Source organism: Culex pipiens, chromosome 1 (assembly GCF_016801865.2).
Source record: "Culex pipiens pallens isolate TS chromosome 1, TS_CPP_V2, whole genome shotgun sequence".
Lineage (NCBI taxonomy): Eukaryota > Metazoa > Arthropoda > Insecta > Diptera > Culicidae > Culex > Culex pipiens.
In genome coordinates this window covers 42625303-42650344 of record NC_068937.1, presented here as the reverse complement: position 1 = coordinate 42650344, position 25042 = coordinate 42625303, and the positions used below count along the sequence as shown (strand labels likewise).

The 25042-nt window shown below is 37.8% G+C and overlaps 1 protein-coding gene across 1 annotated transcript; it reads left to right on the top strand.

Moving 5' to 3' along the window:
• The first annotated feature begins 9174 nt into the window (after nt 1-9174).
• Nucleotides 9175-23914, top strand: LOC120423062 (protein yellow). Its single transcript, XM_039586767.2, has 2 exons — nt 9175-9671; nt 22357-23914. Exons 1-2 carry the CDS (start codon nt 9440-9442, stop codon nt 23727-23729), a joined length of 1605 nt encoding a protein of 534 aa, XP_039442701.1. The 5' UTR covers nt 9175-9439; the 3' UTR covers nt 23730-23914.
• Nucleotides 23915-25042: the final 1128 nt, after the last annotated feature.

The window sequence follows — 25042 nt, the reverse complement described above, 5'->3', positions numbered from 1 at the left end:
TTGAAAATTGTCATTTTAAAAACCGCGGTATCTTTGATAGTCACTGTGTTTCTCACCAATTTCCGACTATAGATAATATCTAGATTAAATTTTCAAAAGGTCCTATCTGCATAGGAAACCCATGAGGGATAGGTTGTTTTGAAAATTTAATCTAGATATTATGATAATTTGCAATTTAAATTTATAACGTCAAATTGACCCTTAGTAAGGATACTTTTGATGTTTCGTTTGTATAAAATTATAATCGAATGTTTGTTTAACTAAATTTATTAACTTTTAATAAAATGTATTTTAAAGGTTCCAAGTTTGATCAAAATTCACTAGGGGACCATCCATAAACCACGTGGACACCTGGATACTTAAGGGGGGGAGGGAGAAGGTATGGCGATTGTCCACGATCCATACAACAAAGATTTTTTTTATATGAACAATTGTCCACGAAAGTGGTGGGGGGTACCAGATTCCCAAAAAAGTGTCCACGTGGTTTATGGATGGTCCCTAGATATTGATTTTTCTATAAAAATATAAATTTTGTTTCCTCTTAAATCAACACTTGTTCTGCTGAAAATACTCCTGAATATGGAGATTTTTTTAATTTCTGTTTGAATGACACCATAAACATGTAATTTAAAAACTTATTTTAACTGTTCTTAGTGTAAAATTGACAACAGAACCTGGAAATGCATTTCCTTTTTCCGAAACATGACACATTGGAGTATTGGAATAATCCTTTTCATCAATGTTCTTATTTTTATAGTTAACTAACTTTTGAAACCTATCAAACAAAAATTGAAAAACACTTCTTGAGGTACTTTGAACACTTCTTTACCATGCTCAGTATTGTTTTATACCATACCGATTGTATTTATTTCTATCAAAGTCACCCCAGTTTACGGTACTAAAGATCTAGAGTTTAACTTCTTAAATCTTCTAAAAAAGAACTCAACAAAGTAATAAGTACCCTCCCTGCAAAAGATTAATTGACCTCGATTGAAAGGTTCTCCATATCTCCGGATAAACGAATCACGGATTAAACAATGTTGATGATTTAGAATTTTTGAAATACAAGATGGCGACCAAAATGGTGAGAAAATGCATTTATTAATTTGATAGGCAATCGACCTTACAAATCTTATTAAAATGGGGTCGCAGAAGTCGTGTTTGATGCTTGAAATAAGATAAAAAAGGGCAAGTTATGTTGAACTTCTGACAAAACACACAATGAATTGACCTTGGCGCTCTCTTTTGCGAGATTCCTACCCGAAACTAGTTGTTCGAAGGCTTGAAACAGTGAGGCAACCCAAACCTCTTTTCACACCAAAATTAATAAAATAGATGCTATACAAATTTGCATCTTAAAAAGAATTTAAATACTTCTGATGAATTGCAAAGATTTCTAGGTAAATTTGTTAAAATAATCGGTTTTTGCCTTCCTCACCTTACTGAGGAAAGGCTATAAAATCACTCGAAAAACGAAATTCTTAATTTGACCTCCTAGACCCACCTTCATGTATCATATCGACTCAGAATCAAATTCTGAGCAAATGTCTGTGTGTGTGGTGGGATGTTGATCAAAAAAATTTGCACTGGATTATCTCGGCACTGGCTGAACCGATTTTGACCATTTTGGTCTCATTCGATCACACAAGGTCAGTGATTTTTTACCACTGATTACAACCGCATAACTTAAGGGAGTATGGTAGACTACTTTGTTAATATTTTGAAATGTCCAGGATCATCCTAGGACTCCCTGTAGTTAAGATCTGTAGGTCTACTACCGTAACTAGCAAGATGTCGACCGGTATTGCCCACGGATCATACCCGCATAGCTTCAGAGTAGGTTAGACTACTTTGTAAATGACTTGGGCTGTCTTGGAACACCAAAGGACTCCCTGGAGTTATGATCTGTAGCTGTTAATTCCAGTGAGTCCTGGGATGACCCAAGATACCCAACACATTAAAAAAGCAGTCTACCATACTGACTGAAGCTATGCGGGTATGATCAATAGTCAAAACAGGTAGCAATCTTGATTGTCACGGTGGTAGACCCACAGATCTTAACTTCAGTGAGTCCTAGGATGACCCAGGATATTTCAAAACATTAACAAAGTAGTACCATACTCACTCTTGCTTGTTACGGTGGTAGACCCACCGGTCTTAACTCCAAAAAGGTCTTGGATGACCCAGAACATCTCAATAAGTTGTTACAACAATGCATTGTAGCCTTCCATACTCACTGAATCAGTCTGGGTAGGATCCGTTTTCAAAATCTTCATGTTTCGGCTTGTTTCTATGGTAAACCTCTTGTACACACGGTTCAAACGTATAAAGACAAGAGAAGTCATGTTTCAATCATACTAAAACATATCAGAAATTATTGGTTTTGTTGATACGCGTCGAATTAAGTCAAGATAATTGAAATCCATAATAAAACGAGTATTTTTAACCCAAAATACTCAAACTTCAACAACTTGTAACTGTTGAACCCCGGGGTTTAGAGAGTTCGTCCAGAAGACTTTTTTTCATGTCTCGGCGAGATCTTTCGAATAACGTTTCTCCCGTTCGTGTACATCCTTGGACCAGCTCCCATACAAATTTGCCCATTCTCCTTTAAAAAAATTAAAAATAAAAAAGGTATTTTTTTGCGTTTGCTTTTAAAGAAGTGTTGATTAATGTTCTTTTAAAATCTTTTTGGAATTTTAAAGAAACTATCTGCATTTTGTTGAATATTCTAATGAACAATATCTTCCAAAAATAATTGTAGATCTGATATGAAATACTTCTTTATTTGTAAACTGCATTTAAAATGCTTGTAAAAATCTTTTTAAATGTTTGAATTAAACAAATAAAGCTTAAATGCATTGAGTAGCGATTTATCAATTGAATATTTCAAATTTCGCGGCATTTCACGGTATTTCTCAAATTTCACGGCCAAGGGCGAATTTCACGGATTACGCGGCTTCCGTGAAATCGCGAAAAATCACTAGCCCTAGTAATAGTCTTAGTTGATCGAAACTGCTTACTTATGCGCCAGTGAAATGGTCACCTTTAACAAATAAACTTTGCATCATCAATCATTCATTATGCATTGTTTGGTCATCAAGAGCCACAAACCGGGGTTAAGATGCTGGAACTCTGAGTAATCGTCGAAAACCCCAAAGCTCATGTTTTTGTTTTGAATAGCCCTGGGATTCACTTTTTGTTGATGCGGTTTTTTGTATTGTTTTTTTATTGCAGTTAAAACCTTAAAACCAAGCGTGATAAAATTTGGGGAACACCAATGTCGTGGATACGTTTAAAATAGCGCAACCTTAATTAGTTTCAAAAAAGTCACACTACCTTTAATTTGATGCATAAACGTTTTAATTATGTTACATATCTAACAAATTAGAGTAAAACGTTTTGACCTTGCTAGACTGGGTGTGTTTCTTGGAGAAACAAAAACACAACCAACACTAATTAGGTTTTACTTCCCGGCTAAGGTATTGCCACCGATTTGGCGCATTTTATTGTGTGATCTCCGGGCGGTCCTAGGCTACAAATTCGACGAGGTGCAAATTGTTTAATGGCAGTATTTTTTCCTGCCCAACTCGGAAGTACCACAATTAACGACAGCCATGTAATAAACACCTCAATAATTGTGTGTGCTCTATGGCGGTAAAGATTTGCCAACTGCCCGTTTTTCCTCACCCGGCACTTATTTTGTAAGCCCTCTTGTGTGCGTACAAGTGAGTTAGATCGAGTCCGACAATGTGTCAAGAGTTCAGCGCTGGCCAAGGTCACCGAAATATGCCCAGCTAACACCCCCACAGACGTCTAATGAACAGGTAGCCGGTCCGATTTTCCTAATTGCCAAATTAATCTATATCTGATCCGCGCCGCAAAATGACAGCCCTCTCAAGGGGGTCCCACCTTAACCAAAGGTAAGACCTGCCAGGTAGCCAATTATGCATGAAAAAGTACGACCCCCGGCGCGAACCATTCAGGGCTGAAAACGGGCGAAACTTTTGATCGAGCATTTGGTAGACAGTCTTAACTTCAAAAGCCCCGTTTGTTTCCAACTACACCGATCGAACTTTTTTTTTATTAGCCCTTGCTAATGGTTCAATTAATCCATCGTCGAGCAATTATTACGACCCGACGCAGTCAAGCAGTCAGCCGTGTTGAAGATGCGAAGATCACCGCGGCTCCTCTCCGATCGTTTCAACGGCTGTCACTTTGAATTGCCCTCTGAGCAAGCTCGCAAACTGCGCGATAGAGATCTTATCGTGACAGTTTGGTGTGCACCGGCAGTCTTCACGAAAAGTCTCGAGACTTCGGCCCGATCGTCAACATGTGCGAACCGGTTCCCTCGCCGATCGCGTGATCTTCTCCGATCTTCGCGGGTTCTCTCTGTCTTTGCTTCTCTTCGGCAAACAGGGGGATTCCCTGAGTTGTTTGGAAGATGGGAAATTTTGGAACAAGTCAAGCCAAGCTAACCGGCGGAGATTCGCTGAGAAAGTTTCGTTGACGTCATTTCTACCAGGCAGTGTGTCGAGGCGAGCAAAAATCTGGTGCATTTCGATTCCGGTAATATTGTCGAAAGTCCCTTGATTCAGGAAAATCCTGACCGTGGATTTTATGCTGGTTTTACCGGGTGGGGAATTTTGGACAAAAATGGGTTCAAGTGAACTGGAGTGCATCCTCAATAGTTTGGGTTGACGCATTGGGATTAAATCAAGTCACGAACGTTTTCGTTCGTCACTGGTTTTCCAGTTTGGTGAACTGCTGGCTTAGAAGTGATTCAAATGACATTTATCATGGTCACACTGTCAAATTTCCGAATTGCAGTTGATTCAAATTTAAATGATAACAGTTAAGGCCGATGCAAATATTTTTCAAAGTGTTTGTCCCTCGGCTTTGGCTTTGCCCCCTGATTTTTCGGGCCAACAGTGTAGGGGGGGGGGGGTGGGGGGGTAAGGGAGAACCAGCCTAAACAAAATATGAAGTAAGCCCATATTTTTAAATTTAGAAGTTAAAAATTTATAGAGTTTTTTTAAAGGTCCTATAAGCTATTGTGTTTCATATGTTTAAAGATCAACATGACAACATTGGAATAAGAACTTTCATTTTCTATTTCAGTGTCCTGAAAATGAGATTTTTTAGGAGTTTTCTTAGGCTGTGTTCCAAACTAAAACCCACTATATTTAGAGTCTGAAAAAGTTTGCAATCATTTTTGTTGTATCCTCCACTATGCTTTGACGCACTTCGTTACAACTTGATAGCTATTTGCTAAATTTAACATCAAATACAAAGCAGAACCATTAAAAAAAATCGAAAAGCTACTGAAAATATTTAAAAAAATCAGTAAAATCGAATATATTTTGTTTAGAAAAAATAGTCCCCCAAACATATTCCAGTCAAATCGAATTTCTTTTGCTTTGGATAACTTTGATGAGAGTTCACTTTGCATGGTATAAGACATAAAAAATGACCACTTTAAAGTAGCAAAGAGAGATTTTTAAAATAAAATTTGAGAATATATCTGAACTATTCATAAAAATTGTTTCAACTAAATATGAATTCATCGCAATTTTTCGCTGTATAGAAAAGTAATTTCAGATGTTTTTTTTTTCAATTTAGTATTCCGACAGTCACAAACGTGTACTTTGCACACACTTTGTAGGGACTTTTGCATGAAACTCCAAAACACGCGACTACCAAAAGGTTAAATTTCGGTGTAGGCAAATCATATTGAGAAATCGGTAAAGTCGGGAATTCGCCAAAATCCGCAGAAAATCTGGAAAAAGTCGAGAATTTTTGAGTTTTTGAAAAAACGAATTTTACACAGATTAACATAATAGTTCAAATGAATTGCAAGATTTAAGTGTTTTATGGTTTATAACAAAAAAATACAGTAAACTTTTGTAATTACAAAGCTGTTTAATAGTCAGGACCCGGTGCCTGCAATTCCCGTTACAGTTTATATGAAATTCCAATAAGAATGCAACAGAAAAATCAGGCATCGGGTAGAGACTGTTAATCACCGATTAGAAAATAGAGCTCAATTTCAATGACCAGCGTAAAATGATCGTTCTGTTTGATTTTGCCACATTGTTTCAATATTTGAAAGACGATTCCAACTTGAATTTAAAAATAGTTTTAAATTTGTAAATGATCTAAAATGTAAAACTAAATTAACTAAGCCATTGCAAAAATGTTTATTCAAGTTGCGATTTCCGCAAAATTGTTTCTTAGTTTGGGCAATAAATGTAAATAATGCTTAATTTTTATTTATTGTAAAAACTTAACTATAAAATTAAAATAAATGATTGGAAGAGCTTTTTTCACTTTTTGAAAACGTTAAAAAATTGGTTAAGAATTTGTCTTTTCAAAAGTTCGCAAAAATATGAGGTAAAGCATGAACTTTTTATAAAAATTAATTTTGCATTGAAAACAATGAATCACTTGAAAAATCGATCTTGTTTTTTCAATAAAATTTATTTTTTCACGAATTTCTGGATATTTTTTTAAAAAAAGATAATACCTGTATTATGTATTTGTTTGCAACAATAAAGATATAAAATATATAATTAAGAAGAAAATTTTAAATTTAGTTACCTTTAATTTTTGCTATCCATTTTTTCCATTTCAAACCGAGAAATAAACAAATATGCTAAGCAATTTTTTGAATGAGCCTTGAAACTTAATTTATTGTAAAGCTTTAAATTCTCTGAATCAAAATCATGAGTGCTTCCATTTTCTATGTTTTTTTTTTTAAATAATAATTTGTTGACAAGTTTCTAGTTTTACTGGAATTTCCAAGAGTTTGATTATTTTTTGAAGTTGAAAATTTTGTGACATGATCATGGCATGCAAATATCGACTTTACAGACTAAACAGTTTTTAATTTTCAGTCATTCTTTAGATGAAAAATTCGTTTTATTTAAGGTTCTAAATAAATCGGGAAAATTCGGAAATTTGAAAATGGAATTTGAGTGGTCACCCTGAAAATAAAAACGAACTCTAATGTCTTGAATCTAAAAAAATATTAAAATTTCAAGACCAATTTTCAATTACTATTTAACAAAAGGTTTCACTAAATGCTTGATTCACGGTAGCAGTATTTTTTTTTTTCAAAATATCAATAAATTTATAAAATATTCTTTTTCCCATATCGTTAAGTATATTTTTGATGTGTGGTCCTAAAGTTCAAAATTTGTAAAAAGCCTAAAAGTACTCTAAATGATAGAAAATATAACATTTCGACGCCGTCGTGCTACCATGTCGTACGTCACTTTTTGACGTTCTAAGAAGAACGCGTTTTAATGTTTGACCTTGAACAAACAAAAAATAGAGCACGCAATGTAAACAATAACTTTGAAAATGTTTACGGTAGTCGAGCTCGTTCCTGTGTCAAACGCGTTCTGACCTGAAATCCCTTCGCCCTTTGTCGCACTTGCATCAATTTTCAGGCTGTGTCAAGATAGCACGACAAGATTGAATCTTCTTTCATATGAAAAGCGACAAAAATGCACGGAGTTTTTTCGGTTTTGCCTTCCTCACCTTACTGAGGAAAGACTATAAAATCACTCGAAAAACGAAATTCTCAATTTGACCTCCTAGACCCACCTTCATGTATACATATCGACTCAGAATCAAATTCTGAGAAAATGTCTGTGTGTTTTGGTCTCATTCGATCCGTCTTGGGGTCCAATAAGTCGCTATTGAAAATTATAAAGTTTAGTTAAGTACTTCAAAAGTTATGCTTAAAAAAACGATTTTAGCAAAAGTCCGGAAGATTGTAAAAAGGGTGGTTTTTGTTAGAAACCCCATCATGTTATACATTTTTAGAACGGTAATCAAAAGACCTTTCCAACGAATTCGAAGATTGAAGATCTGACAACCCTATCAAAAGTTATAAGCACTTAAGTGTTATTTATGCACTTTTTAGAGGCCGGAACTCAGATATTTTGATGAAAACGTTGTCTGGATCTATCATACGACCTGTCGTTGGATAGGTAATTAAAAGACCTTTCAAACGAGTTCAAGAGATTGAAGATCTGACAACCCTATCAAAAGTTATAAGCACTTAAGTGTTATTTATGCACTTTTTAGAGGCCGGAACTCAGATATTTTGATGAAAACGTTGTCTGGATCTATCATACGACCTGTCGTTGGATAGGTAATTAAAAGACCTTTCAAACGAGTTCAAGAGATTGAAGATCTGACAACCCTATCAAAAGTTGTAAGCTCATAAGTGCCCTGAATTATGAAGATCTGACTACCCAATCTGATGGTATGAATAATGAATCAAGTTGATAGAACACTGAAAGGTCCGCCCTTTTGTATCTATTTTGGATAGCATTACCCTCTAAATGTAAGGAAGGCACCAACCACCTAAGGGTGGATTAAGTAACGTTTTATTGAATATCTCGTATTGAAATCTTATTTTGGGGATCTGCGAAGGTCAAAACGTGAGGCTTTGCGAGCTGCACAAAATGGCGTTCTTAACTCAAAGTGGCTCAATATGCACGTGCGACAAGTTAGCACGAAAGCGAAGATTTGCCCAGAATATTAGTTCATACATCATTTCATTATTCAGACATTGAAACAATTTTAATTTTGGGTGTTCAAAAGGCCGCACCAAAAAAATTAAATGTGGTCAAAATCTTGGTGCTCACTTTTAGGATGATAAAGTAGGATGCCAGGACTAATGTTTTCATGAAACAAAAAATAATGGTTTTAACATTCGCACGCTGGGGATCTGTTTAAAGTTAGGGTACGTTTTTGCTCAAAAATGACTTCTAACAAACAGAAAGTGTATATTTTTTTGCTTACAAAGTTGAAAAAGGCGGACTAAAAATTGTGAATATGGCCTAATATGTGTTTAAAACTCATAACATCAATCCTGCCATTTCATTACCCAATGATCGCCGCACTTACCCTACTCTGTAAGTACGGAAACTCCAATATCTCACCTTCCAACCTGCTGCTGCCGAACTCCATGCCCGGTCGCGCCGTTCTGCACGAGGCACCTCCAATCAAAGCCCGGCGAGAGCAAAAACCAAAAGAAGAGAGAAGAGACTCTGCCCAAGCAACCGATCGCGCTCACCGAACCAACCTCAAGAACTTACCACTGATCGTGTGTCGGGGCTTGAACTCGTCGCCGCCGACGTCGCGCTAATGTTGTTACTCTTCTTGTCCGACTTCCAGTCGCGGTAGAGGCCGAAGTCTTCTGATATAACCGGCGCGCACGGCTCCTCTGGAAGTCAGTCGCGATAGTTAGTTCCTCCGACTAGGACCAGGATCCGGATCGAACAGGGATCCTTCGTGGAGGTGTACTCATTTTTGGTGTGTCTGTGTGTGCTTTGTGAATTTGGGGGAACTTGTTCTAAGAACAGCCAAATAAAAGTGAAAAATCAGTGCATTTCGCAAAAACAAAAAAAGTGAGCCCAAAATGCGTCAATTCGTGACCGTGTTGGCCCTGGCCGGGCTCTGCGCCATGGCCGGTGCCGTGTCGAAGCTGCAGGAGCGCTACAACTGGAAGCAGCTGGACTTTGTGTTCCCGAACCAGCGCCTCAAGCAGCAGGCCCTGGCCAGCGGGGATTACGTGCCCACGAACGGGCTGCCCGTCGGGATCGAGCGTTGGGAGAACAAACTGTTCGTCTCGGTGCCGCGATGGAAGGATGGCAAATATCGTCAAAATAGGGATCAAGTTCAAATAAAATTTCTGCAAGTGAAAAAAAAACACAAAAAGTGAAATGTTCAAAAGTGAATTTCACAACAGTGTGCAAGAACTGTTCCTAATGAAGACTTCGAATATTTCGAGTGAAAAACAGGTTTTTGAAGAACGTTCTCAGAATTCTAAGAAGATTTGAAACGTGTCATAATTCTTTGACACTGATGATTTTAGTCTCCGGCACTGTCAGGAAATCTTAGTTTAGTTATTCAGAGTTCAGGATATCGTCCTTCTGATTTTTTTTTTCCCAAAATTTTCGTATTTTTTTGAAGCTTATTCTTTTTAACTTCAAAAGAACTTTGTTGTGTCATGTTGAAATTTTTCATTGAAATTAGTCACAAAGTAGCTCGCTTCATGTTAAGCCGAAATCTTTCTATGAATAAACATGAAACAATTTAGAAAACATTACTTTTTGAACAAACACAAAATGCATAATCTACGACTGCAGTTTGAACAGGTACAACTTTGGTTTTGGTTTTTTTCTTTCTTAAAATATTTCCAAAACAGAGGGCTAAAGCTTATTGATGCTGCTAACAATTCAAAATTTAATTGAAAAATTTGTACACTGAATTAAATTTAATTTAATATTGAATATTTGATCAAATAAAGCTCTTTTAGACCTTTCACAAAAAATCTTTGTAAATTTATTAATATTTCGTAATTTTTACCGTAGCAATATAATTAGGTTTGAGGCATTTTGTGTCAATTTTTGTTTAAATACTTTGATGATAAGGCTTGAACTTTTGAATGTATTACTCATTGCTGAAAATAGAAAGTTTTGTTGATTTTTTAAATTTAATTTAATATTTAATTTTAATTTTTTACTTGTAAATAATTTATTTGCATAAGACCCTTTAAGCCTTTCGAAAAGTTAGACTTTTCGGACCACAAATGGGAAAAGAAGTAAGATTTAAACGAAACAATTATTTTCAGAAATTTATGATTTTTATTTTTTTGAAGTTGTTTCGATTTTTATTTCCTTTTTGCTTCAACCTCGCAAAAAAAAAATCGAAGCGCATTTTTTCCATTGCCTTTTTTGGAGTTGCTTTTAATTAGGCCCTTTTTGGCTCAATTTTCACGTTTTTGGTCGTCAAAATAACAATGGGTCATTTTTTCATGGTTTATATGATGGAATCGGTTCTCAGATGACCAGTGAACAAAACTTAGCCAAAATTTTGGAAAAATATTTATGCTAGTCGTTTTTATGTAAGTTTCAAGTAAAAAACTGGTCCGGCCCGCGGGCCGGATTGATTTGTGACGTAAAATGTCGATAAAAACGACTAGCAAAAATATTTTTTCAAAATTTTGGCTAAGTTTTGTTCACTGGTCATCTGAGAACCGATTCCATCAAATAAACCATGAAAACATAAACAATTGTTCTTTTGATGATCAAAAATATGAAAATTGAGCCAAAAAGGTTGGGCAGGCCTGCTTTCAATGCTCTAAAGTTATATGGAAACCCGAGCAGACGGAAATAACGTGGGAATAACATTTTTTGATATTTGAAAATACTAGGCCAATAACGTTATAAGTTATTTATAACATGATTTGTTATTCGTCGTTATGATTTTTTTGTTATTGGATTGTTATTGTAATAACAGACTAATAACATTTCCAGTTATTTTTCGAACAAATCTTTGTTATTATTTTTTGTTATTTTAACAACTAATCCGATCACCCCAATAACAATTGGAGTTATTCCTCCATAACAAAAAATGTTATTCCCAAGTTGTTTTGGCTTCCAACCAATATCAGACCAATAACAAATTTTGTTATGATAACATAAACTGTTATTAAAATCTTATGCAAAAATTGATTTTGCATGAATATTCCATACCACTTTTTGTTATTTTAACAGTATTTGTTATTGAAATGGGATGAATTTAGTTATTACCGTCTGTTCGGGAATATTTAATCCAAGATGGCGGCTAACATGGTGGCGATGGACTATTGAGAATATTTATATGGTAATGAAACAGGCAATCAAACAAATTTGACTAAATTGGGTCCGCCTGGTTCAAATTTAAATTAAAAAAAAATAAAAATCCGGATTCAATTCGAAGTTTTTATGGAGAGCTTCGGATAATCGGAATTGAAAATAAAATTTTATATTTGGTAGAACTAAAATGTAAAGATCTCTTGTAAAATATATGTTTTATCAGAAACATATTTAAATATTTTTTGCATAAATTGTTGTATACTAGTGTATTTAAAATAATTGCATTTAGCTACTATTTTTGTTTTGCAAAAAACATCTCTGATGGTTTTTTTTTAAATGAGTAAAAAATTATGTTATTTTATAATTCTAGATCTGCAGACACTATTAAAATGATCTGAACAGTGATTTTGTTTCAACAAAGATTTTGCTAAATGTGCAATTTTCTGCAGATTATTTTAATCTATTCCAGAAAAAGCTTCAATTAAATTGAAAAACTAATGTAAAAAAAACAACATTTTAAAGAAATTGATGCGCAAAAAACTAAGAATTTCCTGTGATGCTCATTTTTAAAAAAAATTATTGAGTTGTTAATAAATATTTAAATTGAAGCTTTTCTTGGATGAGGTTAAATTTTTTTTTAAATATTATTAAATAAAATTATTAAATAGCAAATTATTCTCATTCTGTATTTTTTAGAATTCTTGATTTTTTTAACATAGGTTTCACAATTAACAATAATGCTAAATAATAATAATAATACCAAAGACATAGGATCAAATGAAACTAAAATGAGGCTCACATACAAAGATAAGGTCAAAAACAAGTAATCCACCAGTGTTACTCGTTCAAGGGAATCGTATTGACATGCTACAATGATGGAAGTGGAGATATTGAAACATCTTTTCGAGCTATTTAAAAATGTGGCCAAAGACTTACCTCTACTTTAGATATGTGCCAAAATGTAAAAAAAAAATCTAGAAACGTGAACTTTTTCTGCAAAGGTTCTTATGACAACCCTTTAAACAAAATTAAGTTTCTTTGAGAATCGTAAAAAAATCACTTAAACTCAATTTCACCACCCTCAGACCCGATGTCACCCCCACTGACGGTACCCAAAAATGTTTAGTTGAGAATTTAGTCGGCGATTGAAAACCTCATTAAAGTCACATAAGTTAACGGTACCGTCATCAGGGGTGACATTGGGTCTGGGGGTGAGATTGGGTAATACAAATTTCAGCATTTTTGTATGACCCAATCTCACCCCCCAGACCCAATGTCATCCCTGATGACGGTAGCTAAATTTTTTCATAGCTTTTTTTTATAACCGACGATGCGCTTTAGAGAAAATTGTTTTGTAACCAAATATTTACAATGTCTCCCGACAATGCCACTCTTTCTCAGTGCGTTTTGTAAATAAAATATCAAGAAAAAACTGAGCAGAAAAAAAGTGTTGTAACCAGACCGGACGAACGCAAACATAAACAAACCAAAACTGGTAGGGGGAGAGGGGGTAATATGCACCCCCGGGGCAAAATACACCCCCTGCTTTTCTCGGTATTAGGAAGAATTTTCCGGGGAAAAATCATAGAAATTGGAAGCTTAACATTGCTAAACCAAGCTGGAAAAATTTGAGCATCACAGTAGAAAAACAGCGCAAGTTATTTGCAAAACTTTAAAATGTTGTGTTTTCATCTAATTTTCTTTGCACTTTTATTTTGATTTTTGGACAATATAAAAATTTTTAATTAATTTAATTTTTAATTAAATTTTCTGCAAAAAGCGTGGTCGGGGCAAAATGCACCGCTGTGAAGCTCCTTAGTAAAAACAGCGGTGTCATCTAGTGGTGACTAGTGAAAACTGATTTTACCCGGTGCATTTTGCCCCATGTTGTGGTGCATTTTGCCCCGTTGTTGTAGTGCATTTTGCCCCAATGTTGCGGTGCATATTGCCCCGCATGGTTGTTTGAAATGAATCAAAAATGTTATTACAAATTTTATATTTCCGAACAATTTTGAGGTTTTTTAAGACTTTGTTCAAATGGATGACGAAGAATAATAGTTGTTTTAGAACATCGAACAAAATTCTTCCACAGTAATGCTGTAATGGTTGAGAAATCACAGTTTTCCGTTAGGGGGTGCATATTACCCCCTCTCCCCCTACAATGTTTATTTTTTTACGCGCGTGCTGTTCAGCGGCAAACCAACCAAATCGGCTTTACGCAAATGAATCGGAAAAAAAGCGTTTTCAAGGCGTTGACCAATAAAGTTTACCAAACCTCCGCAAGAGGAGGAGGTGGCGCCGATTTGCGGAGACCTCAATAATTATAGCAAATTTATGTTGGACCTCAACGCTGCGAGTTATGTTACCTGAAGGTTGCTTTCGAATGGTATAATTTTCAAATTTACGGTTTTTGTTAGTTTTATAACCTAATTGAGTGAACCTCGCAAAAGCATAATGATGTTTTTTTCGAAATGTTAAAGTTGTTTGAAAAATAATTAAAATGAAAAAACATCCAAAAGTTGGCCGCATTCCCCTTTGATTTGTTTTGTTAAACATTTCATAAAATCTAGAATTTTAGGCTCCATTCATAAATGCGTACCTGAATTGTTTTTTTTTGCTGGTTGTTTATGTTTCAAAGTGACAAAGGTCCAAAAAAAAAAGGCGAGCTCAAATTTTGCAAACTTTTGCAACCTGTTTACTTTTCGGCAGCCTTCGTACGCATAACATAGAAATTTGGCCTTCTTCGCACACCCGGAAGGCACGGGCCAAAGTTGAAAATATTTTTGCAAATTTTTGGGCAACTTTGCACAAAAAAAAACAAAATGCCACGCTTTGATTCACAAAAGCAAAGCGTCCTAAAATTTTGAGGTTAGTTTGGAAAACATGACACTTCCTCAAAAGCGTTGCTTGGCCTTCTCCGCAACAAAGTAAGCTTTGACCCAAATTGCTCACTTTGATTTATCGGTGTGCCGCCCTAATGAGTCTGCAATCGAGTAGGGCGTTTCACATCGATGAAGGTTACTGTGTTTTTTGTTTTTATTTTTTGCTTGATGGCCCCCCCTTACAAATGGCCTGCTCTTCCTCTCACCGGTCCATTGGGTGTTCACTGAACACTGGTTCAGTGAGTGTTAATTAGCCGATTTTGCAGTACTCATGTGTTTTGTAAAATTCGAAGGAAAAAGGGAGGTGTAGCCAGCGGTCAATGTTGATCAATTTGTCGATTAATGTTATGCTTATGTGAGGTTTGCAACGAAAAGAACTGCTTTGCAATGAGAAATCATTATGATGCACTTTACTTAACACTATATTTACATTTCACTTCTTGATGCAGAATTCTGATGCGGCGAAAAAAATCAAACAGAACCTTCAGTTTATTTTTAATTTTCAGGTTTATTTACATTTCACTTCTTGATGCATTTTTTTTGATCATCGGACTGGAATCACCAATGGAAAATGAGCAATGATTGTAAACAAAACTAATACAAATGAAAAAAAGTGGTGGTTATTCTTTTGAAAGTTTGAGGGTGTTTTGTGGTGTTTTAATTCCTCTCACTTTTGTTGGTGAAAGAGTTCCATTATGACAAAAGAATTATTGAGATGATTCCATTCCTGTTAGGTTGATATTTCTACGATCAAATTTAATATAAAAATCATAAAAGAAATTGTTAAACTTTTAAAACTGTTTATTAAAAGCTTCATTGTTTTACATGGATGTAAATTATGTTAGGAGCTATATAAGAGACAATAATTTCCGTTTTTGCCATTTGATGCCAACCGTTGAATAAATATCAGAGGCTTTTATGTTTGATATTCTTGTGTTTCAAAATGTAACATTTTCAAAATAAGTGTTCGGTATCACCCTAAAAAATTAATTGTCTAAAAAAGGTTTTAAGTTTTTCCGCTTAATCTGAAACTGTCTTCAGACTTGAGTTTCAATGTCATTTTATAATATCCAGTTATATTCGATCTTTGAGTAATTTTAACTTATTGTGCTTCTCGTTGAGATGTTTCAGGCTATTTGAGAGCGACGAAAAGAGAGAGAATTCTGACTCTCACTGTGTACAGGGTTTATTTATCACGGTGATTGTTACGCGTCAACTCACACAATAATTTTTTATAATTTTTTATAGTTTTTTTTTTGTTTTTTTTTTTGTTTTTTTTTGTTTTTTTTCTATTAAAAGATCGTTTTCAACAATTTACACTTACCAAGTACTCATCAAAAGTGATACCAAAATCACAGAATTACGAACTTTTCTCTTTCTTTGACGACGTGCCACAGAAATAAAGCCAAATGCTTGAAACATCTCAGCGAGAAGCGCAATGAATACAGAAATTCACCCAATTTCGTACCTCAAAAAGTCCGTTGTGAACAGGGATGCCAGATAAAGTGCAAACACTGCAAATCCAAGTGAGCTTTCCAGACTGAGCACCAGCGTTGCCAGATTATTTGATCGAAGCAATAGGTGAAACTATTGAACTTTTAAAAGCAGATTTCACTGAATAGCTGATTTTTGTATATATAATTATTTAAAAAAAAATCGAGAACGACAAATCTTTAAAAAGCTGATTTTTTTTATATCTGGCACTGCTTCAAAAATGAACAAAATAAAAAAAAACTAACTTAATCCACCTATGTGGTTGGAGCCTTCCTCACTCATTACCAACTATAGCTGTGCACAAATTTCATCTATTTTTAGATCCGGAATAAAAAAGTACACCAATATCACTTAAGGGGCCATATCTCGAGACAGGGTTACCAGATCTTCAATGTTTTGGACTCGTTGGAAAGGTCTTTCGATAACCTAACCAACGATGGGTCGGATGGTGGATCCGGACATAGTTTACCTACACTTAAGTGAGAACCGGCTTCCAAAAAGTACACCAATATCACTTAAGTGGCCATATCTCGAGACAGGGTTGCCAGATCTTCATTGTTTTGGACTCGTTGGAAAGGTACGATTAGTACGGTCTTTTCGTTCGATTTGAACCAATGTATGTAGATTAGATAAGGTAAGGTGGGTTTTCCAGCTGTAAAATAAAATCACAAAAACCGGATTGTGTATTAAAATTATCATAAAATAATAATTCGTAAATTTTCCAGAAAAAAATTCCCAAAAAACTGAACCAAACGGTTTAAAGCTGAATTTTATTTTTTTAAAAATATTTTTATTTTAAAAGCGTGAAAATTTTTATTTTTCTGAAACTCCGATATAAAATCCGGTTTTGAGCTAACTATTTTTTGACAGCTCGAAAACCCGCCTTATCTTATCTAATCTATATACAGAGAAACCTCTTTTTACGCGGTGGCGTTACGCTTTTTGTTTCGTAGATTTCTCTTAAACCATACAATATTTTTGGAAGCTTCAAACAGCGTTTTGTTGATCTGAACAAAACCTACAAATTGCTTCTAAAAGATTGCAAAAATGTTGCGTCGTTCCAGAGAATTTGAAAAACGTAACGCACCGCGTAAAAAGAGGTTTCACTGTACCTTGAATTTAAACCTAGTTTTGACAGCTCGATTGGAACAAAGAGTGTAACATTTCGCCTCTCTATAAAAGCTCTCTACCTCACCGTCCTGTCGTTGATTTAGCCAATTTCATGGAAATTTCTTTACTGCTTCATTGCGAAATCCTTTTTAGTTCACTGCAAGTGTTCAAAAAAAAAATGGTTGGTTGCATTTTAAGGCCTTTGCAAGTTGCACCGCAACGAGGGGACCGATTTTAATTAAATTATAGCATTGCTGAACTGGTGAACTTGCTTCGCTTGCTCAATTTCGGCCGTAAAACGTTTGAAAATTGCTTTTACCGAGCGGGGATTTCACCTGCAAAATTTTGTTTTCTCCGTTCTGCGTGTTTCAAGGTGCATTTAAATGCACTTTTAGTTTTAAATTGATGTTATTTGTCTCTTAATTTTATGGTTGAAAATTGAGCAGTATAAACCACCTGATTTTTTTTTCTTTTCGAGTCTTTTAGAGATTTTTAAAAGAGTAATTAAGGTGAAACGGGAAGGCAGCGCCATATTGGAAGCACATTTAAGGAAAATGCCTTACGAAGTTCTGATTTTGGCAGACGCTAAATAGGTCAATAGCAAGCAATCCGTAGAGTTCAGGAATTGATTTAAATTGAACAGAAGTTGTCGAAGAACTGTCGTCCCGTTTCACCTTAACCGGTTTTGTTGTTTTTATTCTAAACTTGTGAATTCCAAACAAACATAAAAAACTAGATCTACTGTACGATCACTTCCACCCTTGAGCAAAAAAGGAACTCAAATAAATGAACTCGTTTCGATGTGTGATAAAATTTACGAGCCCATTAAAATTAGACCAACCATAATCGCTCTATAAATAGATCTAACTTGCCCACACGAGAAGCTCGTAAAACCCTAAAACTAACGCACCGCAATCGCGATTACAACTTGAAACTTTCAAAATCCGTTTTTTTTTCTTCACGGAAACACTCAATAAAAAACAAATGTCAAGTTCGTGCCACCGCTGCTGCCCCCTCGCGGGCATGATCTACATTATCGCGGTGACAAATCTTGCGTGCATGCGTCACCTTAAACCTAACCTAACCTAACTAAATGACTCAGACGAACTTGCACGACATGCGTCACTAATCGTCGTTTACGCAGTTCTTAAGATTTGTTTTACGACTTCCACCTTTAATGAGTGGAACCTTGCGGTCGCCCGGACCAAATTTGCGCCGAAATCACAAATTTCGCCATATTTCGTCGAAACGGATCCGCTTGAGGCAATTTTGCTCTAGTTTCAGTTTTTTGCGGTTTATCACCCCCCTTAATTGGTTGCGGCACCTTAACAAACATGGTGTCGTTATAGGTTCGTGTGTGGCATCATGTTAGTACACCGACATATCGCGTAACACCTGTCCGTTGGTACACGCAAAGGCCGATTGGGTGGCGTAACGGCTGCGCCGCCGCGCGTTGGCGTGTGAGCGTTACGGTTCGCTTCCGATTGCCGCCGGAAGGACGAGTGTAACCTACAGAGTAGAGTAGGTTTGTTGAACAGACGTTGACGCCGGTGTCGTGTCCTAATCAGAGCAGTTGTTGCAGCGTAGATTGTTAACAACATTGTTGAAGTTTTGAGAAAGTCGTGTAACGCTTGTACGTGGAGCGTCTGCATGCTTTTTGACAGATTCAAGATGGCCGCCGTAGAATCATCATCCAATTTAGCTTAAAATAGATTAATTTAAGGGGAAAAACCCAAATAAAAAGCCTCCGGAAGTCTTACTTCTTCTTCTCCATCCTTTCACCGACCTCTTGCGGACCGAGAAAATTGCCCCTCGTCAGCGTCAACGTCAATCCAATCGAGAATTAATCAACGCAAAAGAGCGCCCCAAGCCGCCCCGAAACCGGCCACTGAACTTGAACTTGGCCGACGCCATCGCCGCGGCCGGCAAAGCTTTGCTTTTATTACTTTTTGTGGTGTCTTTCGCGTGATTTGATCAACGTTGCCGCCAGGTCAGTTTGGGGTAGGTTTGGAAGCCCCCCTGAGGCGTTACGTGAGTTTCGCTGAGGAAACAAAATTGGCGATTGATCGTTAGATGATTTTGTTCGATTTTAAGATGAACTTTGTTGAGGTTATAAACATTTTTGCCAGTTTAAATGTGATTAAATAATGAAATTTATATTTTCACTTAACCTGTGTGTGTGTGTGTGTGGTCCAATCCAATACCCGCTAACCGGTAGCGAAATTATGGGAAAGTATAATTTGTATCAGACTGTGTACATGCCGAATGCTGATACAGCTTATCTCAGTCCCGGGTATTAGGTGGTGATAGCCCTCGCGCTGCTTCCAACGACCCATTTCAGAATGACAGAGCTCCTTGCGGTCCAATTCCGAGGTCGCTGGGCATTGTTTGGCCCCGCCTAAACATAGAAGCAAGCATCTGAAGGAAACTCGATCTATATTTAGACTTCTAATCCCCTCAGGCAAATCAGGGATCAGCGCGTATTTAATAATATGAGAAGAAGAGATAACATGTTTCAACACTACGGATCAATTCACTGCTAGAGTGTAAACCTTCTGATGGCCGACTGCTTAGCGTCCCAGACCACCACCACCACCAAAGGTGTGAGTTCGAATCCCACCTGATTCATTTTAGTTTTTATTCATATTCAAATTCCTGATTACAAATTTCAAAGGTACCGACCGGGATTTGATCCCTGAACCTTCTGCTTGGGAGACAGAAGCCGTAACCATTAAGCCACGGAGCCGGTTGAATGAGACGTGGTTCTCTGTATGGATTTTTGCGAGATGAGAGCAGAGGACAACAATCATCTCAACGTTTCCACTTTACCCGGGCTAACGACCGGCAGTTCCAGTTCACGATGATTTCCCTTCATATGTTAAAAACCACTTATGATTTTGGCACATATTCCGTTTGTCAACGTTTCCTGTCATTACTGGCGGGAAAAATCTACGTGGAATCAGCTGTGCAGACCTCATGTGTGACAGGAATGCAGGTTGAGCGACTCCCACGGGCAAATTTATATTTTCACTTAACCTCACTTTAAATTTTCTCAGGTTTGTTAATTTTTCCCAACCTCGTTTTTCAAGAACTTATTTTTAATTGATCTTTTTGAGCGCTGAGATCTCGTTAGGACAAGTTGGACTTGCTTCAATCCCATTATTTATCAGAGTTTTTTTTTCGAAAATACTATTTTTTTACAAATAACCTTATTTTTTTGAAAATACTGAAATATGGCTATCAAACGAACCAAAATTTTGCAGCAGTCTAAGAACAAGAGAGCACAGAGGCATCGATTTTACAAACAAAAGCTCAAATACAGTGAAAAAGCATACAAAATTTCGTTTCGTTTGATACCCATATTGCAAATTAAGAAAATTTGACAGCTTTCTATAAAATACGGTATTTTGTGAAAATTGTAGTATTTTCCAAAAAACTCTTTTAATATGAAAAAGAAAACCAAATTTCGCTTCCTTTGATACCCATATTCCATATATGGAAAATTTGAGTATTTTCGAATAAATACGGTATTTTGTGAAAATTTCAGTTTTTAACAAAAAAAAGCTCTAATAAAGTGAAAAAGCATGAAATATTTTGCTTCGTTTGATACCCATATTGTCAATTATGAAAATTTGAGAACTTTCTAAAAAATACGGTATTTTGTGATATTTTTAGTATTTTCCAAAAAACTATTTTAAAATGAAAAAGAAAACCCAATTTCACTCATATTTAAAATTTTGAAAATTTGAGTATTTTCGAAAAAATGCAGTATTTTGTGAAAATCCAAATTTCGCTTCCTTTGTTACCCATTTTTAAAATTTAGAAAATTGGTTAATTATCGAAAAAATACGATATTTTGTCAAAAAAAATAGTTTTTTTTACAAAAACACTCTGATAAAGTGAAAAAGCATACCAAATTTCGCTTCGTTTGATACCCATATCGCAAATAACAAAAAATTTAGAACTTTTCAATAAATACTGTATTTTTACAGTATTTATTGAAAATTTCAGTATTATCAAAAAAAAACTCTTTTAATATGAAAATGAAAACCCAATTTCGCTTCCTTTATTTCATATTTCAAATTTTGATTTTTTTTGTATTTTCAAAAAAATACGACATTTAGTGGAAATTTTAGTTTTTAACAAAAAAAAAACTCTATAAAGTGAAAAAGCATACAAAATTTTGCTTCGTTTGACACCCATTATGCAAATTATGGAAATTACGGTTTTTTCGGAAAATTTTAGTATTAAAAACAAAAACTCAAAAAAGAAATATCGTCATCGTTATCGAGTCGCTTCCGCCTCGTAAGCGGTAGATCGGGGTTCAAATCCCGGCTCGGACCAACACAACTGGTGATCTTTTCCCTTCTGGATTCGATTGCTTAGTAAAGGGAAGGTAGTGTATCGTCATAAACTGGACCTTATCACGACACCTTAGGGAGGCGACCTATGGAATGTTAACATTAACCTAAACATGTTAACATTAGTTGAGTGAAAAACTGCCACTGAATCCGCTTTGTAAATGCCGGCCCCGATACTCTTCACGGGTGTTCCCCTCAGGAACTGGGAAAGATTTACTTACTATCGAGTCTCGATCATTTTATCGTTAACAACCTTGGTCACTATCTCAACCAAACAGGTAGAAATCCTTAATGAGATCTGTCAACGATTGGTGAGTGCCTCGAAATACTTGTCAAAATTGAGTACCCCGATTGCAGAGTCATCTAGGCCGTACAAATCCTGATCCCTGCTTGGTTGGGAACGTGTTAACATTACCTGATTGATCGAGATAGTGACATATAACGATGAGAATTAACCCTAAATAAGGATCGTGTATTTCTATTGGTTGGCTCTCAACCAATCAAATTGTCTTATTTCAAATGAGTGTAATGACGCAGGATCTTTACGACCTAGATGTCTCTGCAATCGGGGCACTCAATTTTGACAAGTATTTCGAGGCACTCACCAATTGTTGACAAATCTTTTTAAGGCTTTGTAGGTTACGCCCTTCTTCTTGCCATTAGAATGCACTGAAACGTCGGAAATGTTAAAGCGGCCAGGCGTACTGCGTAAAGTTTACTGCAAAGATAATTCGTTGAAGTGGGTTTAGTTTAAGCAAGGAGGGCTCTAGAAATAATTTATTTCATCAAATTTTCAACGCAATCTTGACAGAGTAATAACTTCAACTTCTTCTCTCTCTCTCCTTCCAGGCATCCCCTCAACGCTCAATTACATCGACATGAACGCGACCCCCTCGGGATCCCCGCCCCTGATCCCCTACCCGGACTGGGCCAGCAACGTGGCCGGCGACTGCGCCAACGGCCTCTCCACCGTGTACCGCATCAAGGCTGACAAGTGCGACCGCCTGTGGGTGCTGGACACCGGTACCGTCGGCATCGGCAACACCACCCAGCAGCTGTGCCCGTACGCGCTGATCATCTTTGACCTGAAGACGAACCGGAAGCTGCGCCGTTACGAGCTCCGTCCGGAGGACACCAACCCGAACACTTTCATTGCCAACATTGCCATTGACATGGGCCGTAGCTGCGAGGACACTTTTGCGTACATGAGCGACGAGCTGGGCTACGGGTTGATTGCGTACTCGTTTGAGCAGAACAAGTCGTGGCGGTTTGCGCACAGCTTCTTCTTCCCGGATCCGCTGCGCGGAGACTTCAACGTGGCCGGGCTGAACTTCCAGTGGGGTGAGGAGGGTATCTTTGGAATGTCGCTGTCGCCGATTCAAGCTGATGGGTTCCGGACGATGTACTTCTCGCCGCTGGCCAGTCACCGCGAGTTTATGGTGTCGACCAAGGTGCTGCGCGATGAAGCCGGAGTCGAGGAGAGCTTCCACCAGTTCCAGTACCTGAAGGAGCGTGGACCTAACGCCCATACGACGTCGCGAGTCATGAGCGAGTCCGGCCTGCAGCTGTTCAACCTGATCGACCAGAACGCCGTCGGATGTTGGCACTCGTCGCTGCCGTACAGCCCCGAGTACCACGGAATCGTCGATCGGGACGATGTTGAGCTTGTCTTCCCCGCTGACGTCAAGATCGACGAGGAGGACAACGTCTGGGTCATCTCGGACCGCATGCCGGTGTTCCTGATCGCCGAACTGGACTACAGCGACGTCAACTTCCGAATCTTCAGCGCTCCGCTCAGCACCCTGGTCTCCGGAACCGTCTGCGACGTCCAGCCCAGCTTCCCACGCGCCGGCGCCGTCCAACCCAAGTTCGGCGAAAACGACCTGGCCACCTTCCCCGGAACCACGCTGGTCCCGACCGGCTACACCCAACCCATCAGCTATACCCCGACCTCGTACGCCCCGACAACCGCCCCCGTCACCAAGTACGCCTCCCCCGCTTACGAATCGCCAGCTTCCCCGCTTTACACGACCCAGCAATTCCCCACAACCGCCAAGGCGTACCACTTCAACAAGTACCACGGCGTCGAGTACCAGACGCACGGTAACGGGCACGGCAACTACCACCACGGCGGACACGACCACGGTCACCACGGAGGTCACCACTACTGGAACGGTGCCGCGAACCGCAAGCAGGACTCGTGGAAGCAGTACTTTTACTAACGCGGAGCGGGACGTTTTCGGGGGGTAAGCGTTAGCGTTAACGCCAACCTCGAACATCGCCCACTTCGTGGCACCTGTGAATAGACTAGTTTAAGGCGCCTGTGGCGCAACCAGCGCACTCTGTTAGGGAAATTTAGGTAAATTATTGAACGATGTAACCCATATTCTGTAAACGGTAGGCGGAAACGAAACACACAAACACACACTCGAATAAACGTAAGAGATTTGTTACGAAATGCGTTTCTCTCGACTTGTTTTCTTCTTCTGATTATGATGACTGATGACTGGTCGGTGGCGCGAAGAGATAGTTATCCAAAGAGGGGTTGACAGGTTTGTCCGCGGGGGGCACCGGTTTTACCACCCAGAGAAGAAGGTGGCCGGCGGTGAGCTTTTAGTGCAAACTTGTTACCGGCGCGGTAGCACACACTCCGCGTGATGGAAGTGACATGATACAAGTAATTAAATCGCTGGGCGTGGATGGCGTATGGGAGATATTTATGTGGCAACGCGTAAACCAGCTGGGCTGTGACGGGAAAGGAAAGATATGAATGGAGTTGTGCGAATTCGATTGCGTTCGGCGGAGAAGGTGCTTACTACTACCTGCTGAAGGCGGGTGTGATTAATATGCTAACAGAGATGTTAGTGGAATTACTTGTCTAATGGTTTATGATAGGAACGTAGCGTGTCATTTGGAAATAATGGTAATTACATTTTAATGAAGTGCTGCAAGTTTTATGGCATTTTATTGCATTTGGTTTTATTTTTCTATCGTTTAGTGTGTAGCAGATACTCTACCTGTAACATGTTAATTAACTTTGATAGAACAGCAATTCGTCGGGACTTGTGGTGTAGGGGTAAGCGTGATTGCCTCTCACCCAGTCGGCCTGTGTTCGATCCCAGACGGTCCCGGTGGCATTTTTCGAGACGAGATTTGTCTGATCACGCCTTCCGTCGGACGGGAAGTAAATGTTGGCCCCGGACTAACCTTAAAAGGTTAGGTCGTTAGCTCAGTCCAGGTGTAGAAGTCGTCTCCCTGGGTCCTGTCTCGGTGGAGTCGCTGGTAGACAGTTGGACTAACAATCCAAAGGTCGTCAGATCGAATCCCGGGGTGGATGGAAACTAAGGTGTAAAAAGAGGTTTGCAATTGCGTCAACAATCAAGCCTTCGGACACTTAGTTTCGAGTAGGAATCTCGCAATCGAGAACGCCAAGGCAATGCTGTAGAGCGAATAATTTGGCCGTGTTTTTTACTAACATTTCTTATATTTCAAGTAAAAGGAAGCATGCAGGAATTTTTCTAGTGTCCCAGACTAT